Below are 12428 nucleotides of genomic sequence, written 5' to 3' on the forward strand. Positions count from 1 at the left end.
TTTTTTCTGCTGGTTCTTTGGGTTTTGATTTGATATTTTTAAGCTCCCTGGTTGAGTGTGTTGTCTTTGTTTTTGAGATCTACTGTATGTGTTGAATAACAAGCTATTTCCATTGTACTGTGCATTTTCCCATTAAATTGTTTGCTTTTAATATTCATACAATGTTAAATATGAGGTGACCGTACAATAGTTAGGAATTTCTTTACTTACAAAATCACTGGAAATGATTAAATTGCTTTTCCCTTTCCCCCAAGGTGCATTTTTCTTATTTCCATATAGTAAAGTTGAGCTTTTACAGTGCATAATGTGACATTTGGAATGCTTATCAACTGCATGTAAACATTAATAACCTGCACTTTTTTGTCTTAAGGTTTGTTGAGCTGTTTTGTTCACTGTACTTTTACTGTGATATGGAAAAGACTGCATTCTCTGTGCTGTTACTAGTTAGGAAAGAGAATTGCTTTGATTTTGTCTCTTGTTTACTATAGCTTCTTAAAGTTAAGCCTTGTACTACAGGTTGTTGGAGTACTCCTAGATCAGTGTTTCATAGTAGCCAGCAATAAGTAGTGCAAGTCAACAAAAACACAGCAAACTTAGGCAAAGTGTCCTTTATTTGAGATGCGAGTTCTTTCATGAGGTTTTCTTTAGGGTCACTGTTACCTAAAGTGAAACCTTTCTTACCTACAGACTTCAGATTCTGCTTGGAATCCTACCGGATCAATAAGCACATGTATTGTGCAATTGTCTTTACACTATAACAGTTAAACACAATCTTACTAAGATTTTGAAACCAGTGTCTGATTTATGGTCATTGGGTTTAAAAAGAAATCCACATGCAAATATTTTAAGACTTAAGAGGTGATCTTAGAAAAGACTAAGTGACTGTAAAGATGCTCTTTTTTGCATCTCACTTTACCTCCCCAAGCACCCTCCCAACCTTTCCTCCCTCTACTGTTTCATCCTTTCCCCACCCCTCCCCCCAGGTGCTCGGTACTTTACCAAGGTTCTATATCTCAGTGTTTTATGTTGGAGTTTTTCCTTGTTTTTTATTTTACTAGTTGGTAAACCCTGTTTGTGCTGAAATGAAAAAGGAAATGGTATATTTGACCATATGTGTTATTCATAGAAGACAGTATGATCAAATGTGCCAAAAACAAGCAAACAAAACTTAATTCCTGACAAGTATGCCTTATTTTTAATGATCTGCTTTGTCTTACAATTGAGGTCCAAGAGCTTGGTTAAACTATATTATTTGCCTAAGTATAAAAGAAAACTTGAAATGCATTGCAATATTGACGTTCTTTAAAATGAGAGACACTGTCAAGTAATTTAATCCAGAGATCAGCCACCAGATTTGAAATGCCCATATATGTGTGTGTGTTTGGTGTTGTTCGTTTTTTTTTTTTTCTTTTAAATCACCAAATCTTTTTTTAAGCTACTTTTTATTTGTGCCTCCTATTTATCATGCTGATGTTAGAAGCAGCAGTCATCCAGCCACAGAGGGAGCTAAAGTTAACTAACCAGAACTGTAGAAATCATTATACATGCCTTTGACAACAAAGGAAGTTCATAAGAAAAGCCATGTCGGCTTTTCCTCTACTAGATACAGATTGAAGGTAGATGAATATTTGCCAAATGGAAAAGAGAGACAATGTGAGTCAGGAAAGACAAACTTTCCCAGCTTCCTAAAAGCCATGGAGAGTAGAAACCAAAACCCAACAGTGAAATAAAAACCTTGAAAGTCTCACTTTCTAGTCCCATGCAGGGGTTGAAATTTGACTCAAAGTGGAAAATATATCGATGTGTTTTTTAGGTCTTCACATCTAGAGATGGATAACTATTCCAATTTGATTGTTCAGGTAATGGAGAAAGCTGCTAGTAATTTTAACCCCTGCCTAAAGAAGACATAATTTCATTTGGGAGCAAATACTTATTGCCTTGAAAAATAGCACTGTAATAGCCTATGATAATTAGTTGTAGAATAACCTTTATCCCTTTTAAACTATGCAAATTATTAAATAAGTGTAAATTAGGACTCAATTAAAGATAGTTGATTATATTGCAATCAGATGGCATTCACAAACTTAACTGGAGCATATACAAATGAAATCTATTAGTCTAAGAGTTTTGTATGCTAACAGAAAAATATAATTTAGCTACCTATTCTAAAAATGGTGAATATTATTAATATTGTATAATAGGACTGGGAAGACTGCCTCCTTTTTTGAAGAGAGAGAGATTAAGGATTTTTATAATTGTTTTTCATCAAATTTTAATATTTTTGTCAAATTTTTAGGTATTTAATTTGTAAAACAGTTTGCTTTGTACTGGCATACAGAAAATAGGGTATTGATTTTAAACTTTTTGAAGCCAAGTGATCAAGTACATTTGTAATAAAAGTCAATGGATATATATCAGTTGTACTCACTGTTTTCATTTCTTATTCTTACCAATATAGGAATGCTGTACTTTTTCTGCAGGAACACTGAACTAAATTTGGGTGGAAGGGAGGGGAAAAGATCAGTCCATTGATAATGAGAATCTGGGTGGGTACCATGGCCCAAGCACTTTATATATAATCTTTAAGTCAATTAAGATTTGGTATATTAAGAAAGATGCATATATCAATTTTTTTCTTCCTGTTTTCATATGGAACTTGATGTTTGTGGGGGTTATCTCATTCATTGTTTCTTTGCTTTAACATTTTGCATTTGGCACTGTTGAAACTTTCTAAACATTTTTTTTTTTAATGACATGTTGGGTTATATGCCAGCCATGGAGAACCCACCATGGGCATGATTACTTGTATCTCCCACACGTGGTTCGCCCTCTCTTCTTCAATATTCCCACTCATTTTCCCATATCTCACACACACAGACACACACACACACACACAGACACACACACACACACACACACACACACACACACTCTTCCAGATTATTTTTAAATGGAGAGTTCTGAAATTGTTGCTCTAGTTGTTTTCATAGCTCCACAATTCATTTTACTTTACATGTGAATATACTTTTAATATTTTCCCCATTAAAAAAATCAGATACCAAATCTAATGACTTTTTTGCAAGTTATTTCAATATCAGAATGAGATCCTGCTTTCTATGTAAAAGAATGCTAAAAGAAGCGAATCTTCAGCAGCTTAGGTTTGGAACAATTGGTGATAACTCTGAGTATAACATTTATAGTTGATTATCCTTAAATTTGAATATCTTAATAATTTGGAGCAATATATACTTCCTCATCGAGAGTAGAATGAATAGGAAAGAGATTTATCAGAATTGCTTAAGTGAATAAATTCACTAAAGTTATTTGTGCAAAATTGTTAAAGTTTATCTATTTTTAAATCATACATTATAATACTTCTGGGTTTTTAAATTGCGAGTTAACTGAATTTAGACCATTTGTAATGAAATACATTATAAAACTAAAATGATCATTGTTATTGAAACTACTGTTTTCACTCAGCAACATTAATTACTATAGAGAATTTGCAATATATTTTTAAGAAAAGCTGATTTTAATATTTGGGGAGTTATTTGATCCTAAAAACCTAGATTTAAGGCCTAGGCCGTTTGACAGGCTCTTTTCAAACAGAATTTTCATTATTATGGGCTAAGTGAAGATCATCTAAACTAGCATTAGCATGTCAGGTAGAATTTCATAATGCAAAAACAACCAAGTGAAAAGTAAAAGATATGATTGGTTTCAAGCCAACAATTTGTCATCTTCCAGCTGCTAAACTGACTACCAAGTTTTGATGTTGAATGGTCTAGGCAATTCATGTCATTAGGAAAGCTGAGTATGGCAGAGGTCATTTGTTAGAAACATTTTTTCTTATAACAATTTCATAGTTACTCATGTATTTTTATTTTGTCCCCATATTATGTTTGGTATTTGTTTTCTTTCTTTTCCCCTGATGTGCTTTGCTTTTGTGGAAAATTGTCTTGTTCGATAGGTAGAAACATGGTGGTGATCCTCTATGTAAAATAAAGTTAATTACAGACCCAAAATATTTCATTCATTTTGGAATTGGAAGAGTTTTGAATTTTCATGAAAGCATACTTTGTTTTGGTGATGATTAGGAATCTGCTTATTAATTAAAATTTTGTAGCATTTCATGGAAAAATTTAAGCTAAGAGTTTAATTTTCTTTATTTAGGGAATACTTTAATAATTCAAGAGCCTCCAAGTTCAAGGACCAAACCTTTATATTCTGGAATTTTGAGAATCATGGAAATACTCTTCTTAACATGTGTTTTAGTCTAAACTAGATTAAAACAGAAGGATCCTTGGAGGACTTAAGCTGTCCTTATTGTGAAGTAGCAAACTTACAGGACAGGTGACTTATGTGTTCACCTGGACTAGTTTAACTAGTGATGGGCATCAGCTAATGAATTATTAGATACAGTTGGGATTAGGTCAGACTCCCATTAAGCTGGAGTGGATTGGCAATTTCCAGTGTAGGTCGTTGTTGGTGGCATTTGAGCTACCTCCCTACCATGTACATTTGGCTTTTTTTTCCCTCCCATCCTCCTTTTTCCTTGTTTCTCTCTTCTTTATTCTTCTCCTTGCCATAGTCCTGCCAGTGACACTCACGCTTACCCTTTTAAGAGGGAAGTAAAGAAATTGCTGGCTCCTGCCTTAGAACATAGCTAACTGATCCCAGAAAGATTTCTGTATGATAAGATAATTGCGCAGTTTTTCTGAGTGCTATTTTCCCTATAGTCTTAAGTTGGCAGTTTGAAGGGCATCGAAATTGTTAAGAAATTTGTGAATTGAAGAGAGTAAGAAGTATGTGTATTTTAGGTAAGTTACTGGAGGCTGAGATTTACTGGTTTGGAAATTTGAGAGCAGAAAGGGAAGAACTGTTTAATGTGTTCATGAATAGGAGTGTGAGTTATATAAGCGAATGGTTTGGAGGTAAAGTGGGAGAAATTGTTATTAGAGGTAGGTAAAGTTTCTAAGATGGAGTCTTAAATGAGAGTTGTTTGCTAAGGACAATGAAGTTGATATTCACTAATGAAGTTTCAGTAAAGCCAGAGAAAATGGGTCCCTTGTTGGTTATGAGAAAGCTATTGGTCTGTAGCTAGTTGTTAGGATGATGATGCATTATACAAATCTATTTTCAGGTGTAAGATGTTTGCTTTTCTGGACAAATTAAGTAGCACAATTGTGGAATGACAGCTTTTGTGGTCAAAGCATGTTGGTACTAGGGACTTACTATTTTGAGGGAAAGAAGATTAAGAAAATTTTAAACTGTTTCAGTTATCATTTTAAACTATCAGAAAGTTTATTATACAGACTATTTTCCTGGGCTCATGTTACAGTGTAGTTTAGCTTTACTTCTCAAAATGGTCCTTAGATCAAAGCATTAGATTTTCCAGTTCACAAAGATCCATATTGTGTTTGTTTTTAGATAACCTTGAGCCTTTGGTCCACATTAATTTCTTACAAGAAGAGAATAAGCCAGGTAAAAACACTAAACTATAATTTTAGGTATTTTTCAAATTTTTTTACACTTGCAGTCCCATCATTTAACACTGTGGGCCTATGAGACCCTCAATAATATTATATTGCTGAAATTAGGTGACATACCCTCCCAAACTCTAATTTCTGTTTGTTTTCCCACTTTTCCTGTTACTTTAAAATCATAGAATTCCCAAGTGTTCAGTGGTGGCAGATGTTAATAATATAATTTAGTGTATCTTGGAAGTTCTTATGTTCTTTGTAGGGTGAATTGATAGTGTTTAGATTTCTCTTCCCAGTATCCCAGGAACATTTTTAATTATTTAAGATAAAGAATTGTTACAATATTTTGTTTTTAAATTGCATAATTCAAGTATATTTTGAATCTTTTTTAGTTTAATATGGACTTATTCTCAGTGATTCTGACAGATTATTTCATTTTACCCAAATTTATATGCATTAGTGGTAAAATTTCTTTAAAGATAGCTGAAAAAAGAGGTTCTGATTTTGTATCTGGAAAAGTAACTTTTTTTTTTCCCAAATATCAAGTTCACTAATAATAGCAGAATTCTTTTTATTATAATTTATTTTTTAGAGTTAGCACTTAGTATGCTTTTCGCATCATACAGATTTTAAATTATAATACACATACATTCTATAACTTGTTCAAGTCCATGCAGAGCCTTGTTAAATAGCCCCTCCCTTAGGAATTGTTTTTTAAAAAGTGAATTCCCAAACCTAGTGAAGAACCAGTGATTTAAATGACTGCCTTTGAAAGGATTCCTTGAGTCTAGTCAATAGAGATAAATGATAGCCCATTTCCATGCTGCATACAGTTGTTAGGGTTTATAAAGTTGTCAATATATAAAAGTGCAAAAGCAGGAAAGATGTAAAGTTGCCTATAAAATTTCTAGTTTTCATTATTTGCACTATTTATCTTTGCACTTGATTTTTTGAAAGTTAAGACTAGTCACTTTCACTTTTGTTTCTAGTCTTTTCTAATTTCTTACAGAATTGTTTTCAATATCCCACCCAAAGCAAAACTTATATGCAATTAAATATGCTTTATAAGTCCAAGAAAATATTTCTTAGTGTTAGCTATGTAGAACAAAAATTTGTTTTGATAAAATTTTTAATATGGGCCTTTATTTGCCAATGTAATCCTTTGTAAATGTGAGCTTTATTAAACTATTTGAATAGACAAAATGAAAGCTTAGGATAGAAAAAAAATATATATATATATATATATGAAACGATGTCTTTGAGATCCAGCTTCTAGCCTGAGATGGCCTGGTTTTGGAGTGTTGATTTGTTTTTACTGAAGTCAATGGGATCTGAGTCTAGCTGGGTATTGGCTTAAAAAGCTGGAAGTGAAGTGGGTGGCAAGTGGCAGCTCCCTCTTTCATGTAGTTTTCCATAATGCTCATAGAGTTTCATCATGGTCTATGTGATATAACTGGTATTGAAATAATTACATTAAATGAGTATTCCTTTTTGGAATTCAAGGTTCACTCACTTTTTGAGGGGGGGAGGGTGGCAAGGGATAAGAGTCTTTATTTTAACTAGAAGCATTCTTATAACCTCAAGATGTGCTCTAGAAAGAATAGGAGAACAAGATGTGTACCTGTGAACTTATTTTTTGTCTTAGTGAGGTTGTGAAACACAGTGTTTAAAATTGCAAAAAAAAAAAAAAGTTGATAGTTTTGTCAATAGAACAGAAATGTGTTTTGGCTAAAATTAATTTTTGTAAGTTATTTAATTTTTTTCATTTTATATTCCCTTTCCCATAGCCTTTTAGGCATTTCATACTTAAAACTAACAAGCAAGAGGCCTCTCTTTAGATCTGGTTTATTTTTGGAATGCCTGAGTGTGTTTCTGGATGGGGGTAGGGGGGGCAGAGGGTGGTGGTTTAATTCTTGACATGCTCTTCTCAGCATGTTTTGGTAGTCTTTCTGGATCTCATGTTTGCAAATTCTGTTGGTAATTCAGTGATGTATTGAAATGAGAAAGTCCTCTATGACATAGTGTGAATGTTTGTGGCTGGACTTTACTGTAGAACCTTGTGCTTTTGTTTTCAACTGGGATAGAAATTAAACTTCCATTTTGTTTAGATTTTAGGTTTACCTAGTGGAACTGTGCCCGGTAGTTGTCTAACTGTGGACCAATTTTGGGGGATGAAAGTTGACAAATGTGTATTTGACTCTAGATAATCCTTTACTCAAAATTGTAAATTAAGGGTTTGTAGTATTAGAGTTGTCTTAAGTTTTAGGTTGTCAGATCTTTAAATGTAGATTATCAGCATTATGTTTATGAATTTCCTTAGGGAAAAGAGAAAAATTCAATCTCCAAACCTTTTCTTGGAGACTAAATTTACCATATATGGAAAATGAAAATATTTTAGAAAATGGCTTTGATTATTTTTAATGGAGTTTAATCAGCTTAATTAATTATTTTTCCTAGGTTGAAGCACTTATTTCCCAAATGTGAATAAAGGGAAAAGATCAGCAATTTGGCCCCTTTTTTTTGAGGCCATTTTTAGTTTTCTGCCCCCATTTCCCAGTCCTAGTATAAAATGAATTACGGGTATCCCTCTAAGTCCCTGTAACCCCTTTTTGAGATCACAGATACCTTTGATAATCTGATGAAAGTGATGGGCCCTCTCCCCGGATTAAAAAAATGCACATACATAGATAATTTTACATACAACCTCAGGGGCATCACACATCTTCTGAAACCCAAGTTAAGGATCTCTGCTCTAAGAAAACTCTATAGAGAAAATTGTAATGCAATTAATTGATAAAATAAAGAACTATTAACTTAAAACATTTCAGATTGGAATTATTGTTAGATGGTGGCCCCTACTAGCAAAATGTGACATTGCAACCAGCTTTGCTAGACACTATAACATCCAGACAGAAGGAAAAAGCAATGTTCTGAGAGCTATTTATAAGGAGTTAGGGCATCTCTAGACGTGGGAGCCATTCCTGGTTCAAGGCAGGGGTCAGGGTGCCTAACAGCTTCTCGCAGGGTAGAGTTTGATAAACCACAATGCTCAGGATGCCAAGGGGTTAGCTATTATCTTAACCTCTTCCTCACCAAAAGATTTTAGTTTTGTCTGTTGGGAAAAAAGATGTCACTAGGAAAAAAGATTTGCCTTACAACTTTGCTGGAACACATCAGTTTGGTGATGTATGGGACACCAGTATTATTTTTGAGAAGGTACATAAAACCAAAGTAAATTATTCTCTATGTAGAACATTATTTACTAGTAGCACATTATTTACTGTTTGGATGTGTTAGCTTGGACAATTTTTACCAGTAAATATTGATTTTATTTAAAACTGGGAATCCAGTTTATAAATAGGATAGTTGTTGTATCTGTCCTTTCCCCTATGTAAAGAACAGTTTAAAGATTTATGCATACTTTTTACTTTTCTCTCTTGATGCCATGGAATGGGGTGGGCGGGGTGGGGGGGAGATCTTTGAGTCAACAACTGACAAAATGTCTTCTCCAAATTAAAAAATTGAGAAACAGCACTTTAACTCTACACCATTTTAATGCATGTATTAGTTTTCATAATGATTTTTGGTGCATGCCTTTGGGCTTCTTCAAAAGTGTACAATAGGAAAGTATATTTCCTTTCTTAGAAAGGAGATTTTTTTCTACTTTGCAACTTGTGATTACAAAAATCTTCCTCTGTGGGAAGATTAACCATGTATTGAACTACTGAAAAGTATATATTTTTAGATATACAGAAGGAATCTACATGGAGCAGCATTCAGACCTATATAGAAACCATAGCATTCTGTATAGGACCAAAAAGGAAATAACATTAAACACTTAAACAGACTTTGTTGGGTAGAAATACCTTTAGATCTTGCATTGACTTCCAAAAAGAAAATACCACAGAAGTTTGCTGAAAACTTTTGTTGTGTGAATTTTCTCTGTCAGTGTATTTAGCCCAAATACAACAGCTTTGGGTTAACACATACATAAGAATCAAAAAGAAAAACAAAACAAAACAAAACAAAGCTAACTAAATAGATCAGTCTGGTTTGCCAATCCAGCTTAACTGAAATAAGTAAACTAATCACTTGGAACATGAAAAACTGTCCAACTCCTCTAAGGTTTTGACAAAATAACCTTGGCTGATGTGGGAAGGTTCCCACTTTGATTTCTGACCTGACAGTGAAGATTCATGCTTGACATGATTTCAAACCTGACAGTGTCTGTTTAAGGAGCTATGGTACAGTTTGCTAATTCAATCCCAGATACCTGTTGATTACCTGTGAGATCTAGAGTCCAAAGTAGCCAGCAGCCATATCCCTGAGTGCTCTGTGCCCATCAGATCTCTTAAAGCAAGCAGGGTTGGGACAGGTCACAGCTCAGATGAGTGACCTCAGGTGCTGTGGACAGCCCCAGATTCAAGAATTGTATCTGTTTTCTTGGGAGTCATCACTGAACTAATGTCCCACATGGTGTTACTTACTGTAGACGCTCTCTCTTGGAGGAGGCCTAGAGCACACATCCTAATTGCTTGTGGTACTCAGAGAGGGGGTGCTAACTCTGAGGCCCTGGCCAAATTCCAGTTTAGGGATGTGGGTCTTCTTCTTGCCATTCTAATTGGAAATGTGCATCGCTTCCCATTTTCCCTGTTGACCTCAGTGCAAACTGCATTAGCCTGTTTCTTTGCCCTGGTCCCAAGTAAGATGCTGGTGTGTATTATATGGGCCAAGTTCATGCCTTATCTTAATGCACAAGAGTTGAGGAAGGAGTGAGCTCCATGTCAAAGTGCCCTGTAGTAGAAGCGTAAACTCTTGTGAGGCTTTGGAGATGAAATGGGCCCTTTTAGCATAAATTGGGGAATATGCACTAGCCGGAGGCTTCCAGCCATGAGGTGTGAATTGAAACCTATTTCCCTCTTTTCTTATAGCATGTTGAGAAAATCTGTTGGGTTTTCAGCAGTCAGGGAAGGCCGGAGTTCTGCAGCTTTAATCTGGGTAACTGAGGCTGGTTGGGGCAAGACTTTGGTTAATTAACTGGGTTCTCAGATGCCACAGACTCCGTGAAAAGTCACCATTATTTTCAATGGTTGTGATAGAATTTCCCCCCAGTAGCCATTATTTTAAGATTATATTGCAGAGTTGCTTTATTTGAGCTTTTCATGTATACACAATCCCAAACTGGAAGAAATAATTTTAAAAAATAAAAAAGGAATCCTGCTGTGAAAGGTATATATTACTCTAGATTTTTCTTACTGTAAATATTGTAAGATTGTAATACTGTCGATATTTTATTAACCAACAAATGTTAATCTATGTGAATTCAGACTTATTTTAAATGTGCTTCTTATTTACTGTGTGTGGTCCCTGTTGCTGACAGTATTAAGTTATATTCTGATGTAAGATTAACTTTATTAAAGAATGTAAACATTAATGTTTCCTTATGGGAAAACAAATAAAGTATAAAGAAGACAATTCTTTTCATTAAATATACTGTGTATTTACACTTGCTAGACCCAGCACCACTTATCAATTTAGTACACTGTTCAGAATTTTAGTTAACACAGCTGACATGGTTGTGCTCTGTTTTGAAAGTCTAAAAGGAGGTATTGTTGGAATATAAAGTTTGTATTTGTCTGCTGTGAATCATAATCTTGAAATTTCTAATCAAGTTTGTAAAACTTTTATAGTAAAACATTTTAATGACAATTTAAAAATTTACTTCTCTAAAGAATGGTCAAAAGAGTATCCTTTCAAAAATAGAATTGTTCTTTAATATCTTTCCAAAATGACTTTGGTTAAATGGACCAGATGTATATTAGTTAAAATTTAGGACAAAGTTGTGATATTCTTTGAGTTTACAAGTTAATCCGTATTGGAGATGTGCCAATTATACAGTAGAATATCATTAATTTGCACTGTTTGGGGACCCCATTAAGAATGCTGAATTTTGCCAACTAAGAAGTAAGCAAATGCAATTTAAAAAGTAAATTTGAGCATTCTGTATTAAATATGTGCAGTTATTATCACATGAAGAAGCGCAGTGTGTCGGGCTGTAATATAACCATACTTGCTGTCATGTTCTCCCATCTCAGTGCTGGGAACTCACCATGTGGAAACCAAGCAAATGTGTTGTGCATCAGCCGGCTTGAGTTTGTTCAATATCAAAGCTGAAACTAGCGAGGTCTGCTGTACTGCTTATTGAAGTATTGTGATTCTTTTAGGCATTGATTCTTACAAAATATATACTGTAACAGTATACTTTGTACAGATTTAAATTTTATTTGAAAAAATGAAATAAAGTAGGCAAAAAAATAAAGATGTTTATTTTTCATGTGACTATATAAACAGATCAGTCTTTTGTTTCAGTGTCTTTGGGGGGACCTGGTTGCTCTTGCATTTTTTTTTCTTTGATAGATGGAAACTGTTTCTCGTACTTAGTAACAGGTATACTTGCCTGATCGTTAATTGGCTTCAAGCATTAAGTGTGCTCTCTCTCACACTGGAAAACTCTATTTTCTATTTTATTTTAAAACAAATTTATTTATTTCTAAAGATTTTATTTGAATGACTTGCCTGTTTTCTTGAGTCAGTTTTTAAAATTCTCTGACAGCATGATGGTTAACCCAGCCATCACAACTAAGGAGAAAGAAAAACTTGTCCCATAAATCATGCCCCTTTCCCACGGAAGTTTTTTTTTGTTTTCTGTCGTTTTAAATTTGAAATTGGTTCAGGCTAGTAGAAGAGCTACAAAAGAGTACATAACAAAACATGAAGAGAATCCTCTGCAGAAAATAGAGGTTTGTGCTTTAAAATAAGATCCTTTCAAAACTGCTTTTCTGGTGAGTGGAGTGGTAGGCAGAGAATGAAGTTACCAATGAAAATGTGCAGGAGTGATCCTTCAGAATAGTTTTAATGGGGCCTTCTTATAGGAAATTAGCTTAT

At 34.1% G+C, this 12428-nt stretch overlaps 1 protein-coding gene across 1 annotated transcript; it reads left to right on the plus strand.

The window, feature by feature from the left end:
* Positions 1-3084: 3084 nt before the first annotated feature.
* IGIP (IgA inducing protein) lies at positions 3085-11814 on the plus strand. The gene has a single exon (XM_047849784.1). The coding sequence runs from the start codon at positions 11496-11498 to the stop codon at positions 11655-11657; it is 162 nt and encodes a 53-aa protein (XP_047705740.1). The 5' UTR covers positions 3085-11495; the 3' UTR covers positions 11658-11814.
* Positions 11815-12428: the final 614 nt, after the last annotated feature.

Source organism: Prionailurus viverrinus, chromosome A1 (genome assembly GCF_022837055.1).
Source record: "Prionailurus viverrinus isolate Anna chromosome A1, UM_Priviv_1.0, whole genome shotgun sequence".
Lineage (NCBI taxonomy): Eukaryota > Metazoa > Chordata > Mammalia > Carnivora > Felidae > Prionailurus > Prionailurus viverrinus.

What these genes read in the sequence shown, in the direction of transcription:
- IGIP (XM_047849784.1), top strand. Translation starts at nt 11,496, where the DNA reads ATGTGCAGTTATTATCACATGAAGAAGCGCAGTGTGTCGGGCTGTAAT.